General features: G+C 48.0%; 1 protein-coding gene across 1 annotated transcript; it reads left to right on the top strand.

Moving 5' to 3' along the window:
* Window position 1: 1 nt before the first annotated feature.
* On the top strand, window positions 2-880 carry ZNF703 (zinc finger protein 703; the record flags this gene model as incomplete). The annotated part of the gene is made up of 1 exon (XM_009318630.1): window positions 2-880. A coding segment is annotated over one exon (720 nt), but the record flags the coding sequence as incomplete, so codon positions are not given.
* Between the last annotated feature and the right edge of the window lie 2,050 nt (window positions 881-2,930).

Raw genomic sequence — 2,930 nt, 5'->3', positions numbered from 1 at the left:
GGTGGGCAGCCAGCTGCCGGGGGCGCTGGGGCTGCCGGGCAAGCCGCCCAGCTCCAGCCCGCTCACCGGGGCCTCGCCGCCCTCCTTCATGCAGGGATTATGCCGGGACCCGTATTGCCTGAGCTACCACAGCGCCTCGCACCTGGGCTCCAGCAACTGCTCCAGCTGCGTGCACGACCCCGGCAGCCTGAAGAGCGGATACCCTTTGGTGTACCCCACGCACCCCCTGCACTCGGTGCACACCACGCTCTCCTCCAGTGGCACCCCCAGCCTGCCCGGCCACCCCCTCTACACCTACGGCTTCATGCTGCAGAACGACCCCCTGCCCCACATATGCAACTGGGTGTCTGCCAGCGGACCCTGCGACAAGAGGTTTGCCACCTCGGAGGAGCTGCTCACCCACCTACGGACCCACACGGCCCTGCCGGGGGCGGAAAAACTCTTGGCGGGTTACCCTACCTCCGGGCTGGGCTCCGCAGCCTCCTGCCACCTCCACCTCCCGCCTGCCGCCCCCGGGAGCCCCAACACGTTACCCGCCTCCCTCTCCTTGAGGAGCCCACACACTTTGGGACTAAACAGGTACCACCCCTACGGCAAGAGCCATTTGCCCACAGCCGGTGCCCTGCCGGTGCCCTCCTTGCCGGCCGCCGGACCTTACTACTCTCCATACGCGCTCTACGGCCAAAGACTAACTTCAGCTTCTGCACTGGGATATCAGTAACTACGGCAGCCCCTTCCCCTGCTCCAGCCTCCTCCTCGCCCCAGCCCCCCGCTCCCTCCTTGGACTGTGTATTTATTTACTGTATGTTAGCTTAAAGCTGGGAATATAAGTGCATTAATACACCAATGAATCAATGGTATGCAAAAAGTCTGTGTCCAAAAAAAAAAAAGAAAAAAAGAAAAAAATTCTTTACTTTGCAGGTGTGGGGCTTTTATTTTTCCCTTCTGTTTCTTTTGAATTTTTTTTTTTCCTCCCCCTTCTTAATTTCCCCCTGAGAAATTCTTGCATGACTCCTGACACACAAGGAAAAAAAAAAAAGCGTTTTCCTCCTCCCCCTCCGTGTTTATCGTTCTGGGATTCTGTTCCTCTTCATTTGTAAAGTTAACAGATGTATTTTCTAATTTAAGTTTGTCTGCTGTGGTTTCCAAAACTCTAGTCCTAAACGAGTGGTCGTGAAATACTAATGTAATTTTCATGTGGTAGATTAAATCCATAAATTAGCATTTTCATGCATTTCGCTTCATGTTAATAAAGATTGAGTGTTAATTAATACTGTTCAGCACCAGCTACACACACCCACTCGTTATGCTGCGTCAGTATACTTGACCATATGCTTTTCATGTTAACATTGTATTTATTTTCATATTCATGTCGTGCCTTATGAGTCATATAATGAGTTAAATACAGTAAGGAGATTTGGGGCTTGTTTAAACTTCTTTTTGTACATTGTCTCAGTTTCTAAAACAAATGTCAAAACCTTAAGCATAGACTAGTTCTTAACTCTTAGTAGATTTTGTTTGTTCTTATAACGTTTACTATTATTTCTGCTTTGACACGTACAAATGTAGTGATATGCGGTTTGAAAATCTGTTCTTTTTCTTTCATTTACATTTTCTTTGGGTATTCTAGTTCTTAACTTTATTGTTCATGTTATGGAGTGACTGTTTGTAGTCCATTAGCAATGGATTGGGAGATAATTCTTGAGGTTAATTATTTTCAGAGGAAAGTGCAAATGCTGCTCATCCTCACGTCTTTCCACAGCATTCATCTTTGAGATCTGATGCAATGTAATTTAATAAAATGTTAACTGTTTTTCTGCAAAGTAACTAAAGTATGGCTTAATTCTGAACACAGATGTTGCCTTCGCATCATATAATTTAATTGTCTCTGGTTATGTTTCAGTCTTCATTTACTTTTTTTTTCCCAATGCTTCTTCGTTTAAGTCTGAATAATTCAATGCAATTACAAATCCTTCTTGGTCATAATTGACTTGACTGAGTAAATTCTAATATAACTCTAATGCCTGTGAAAGAAATAAGTATTCTTAACGCAAGTACATTACATTTGTTCTACAGATTGTACCTTACTGTGCCTTTTGTGACAGGTAGCACGGTCTGCTTACATGCTTGTGTGGTTTTTATTTCTTCTGGTGTCTGGGAGAGAGCAGCAGCTGTGTCAGAGAGCCTAAGAATGCTGACTTACAAAACATGTTGTCAGAAGCATTTTATCTTACTTTTAGACATGTTTTAGTATTTGTACTAAGTGTCATAATTGGACTTAATGGACAGCTTTTGGCTTCAATAAATGATACTGTCAAGGTTTTTTTTTTTTTTTTTTTTTTTTTTTTTTGCTGCCTGCCCAGCCCCGCCGGGTAGCTGCAGGTGGGGGGGGCCCGTGCCCCAAGGTAGGGGCCCTCCCCAGGCTTCTGTTCCAGCCGCAGGCCAACCCTTGCAGCGGGACCCCCGGCCGTGCCTCCGCTCCCCCTTGAAATCCCACGTGCTCCTATTGCCCCACATCGCTTTTTTCTTTTCTGCTGTTGAGCGCTTTGCTCCTGTTGCATTTTGGGTGAGTCACGCAATTAATCCCAGTTAATTGCCTTCTCTATATTGCCTTATGCCCTGTGTTTAAATTCCTTTGTGTCCTTTGAGCTGAAAAATAATGCGCTTAAAACAGGGACTGGTTTTGCCAATGGGATTTTTAGTTTTCTGCCCGTTCCTGCGAGCGTGGCCGTAGGCGTGCGGCCGGCGGGGAGGGCCCTGGCCGGGGTCTCCTGCTGGAAATGGGAGAGGCTGGTGGTGCCGGGGGCCGGTCTCCCCTCGGCTGGCGGAGGGGTGGGCAGCACCATCCCCGAGCTCCCCAAGGCTGGGGGGAGGCAGGTTTTGCGGGTCCGTGGCTAACCCCTGCCCTGCTGTGGACGGGGGTGCCTGCC

Source organism: Pygoscelis adeliae, unplaced genomic scaffold (genome assembly GCF_000699105.1).
Source record: "Pygoscelis adeliae isolate BGI_AS28 unplaced genomic scaffold, ASM69910v1 Scaffold52, whole genome shotgun sequence".
NCBI classification, from domain to species: domain Eukaryota; kingdom Metazoa; phylum Chordata; class Aves; order Sphenisciformes; family Spheniscidae; genus Pygoscelis; species Pygoscelis adeliae.
This window is presented reverse-complemented; position numbering and strand designations above follow the sequence as displayed.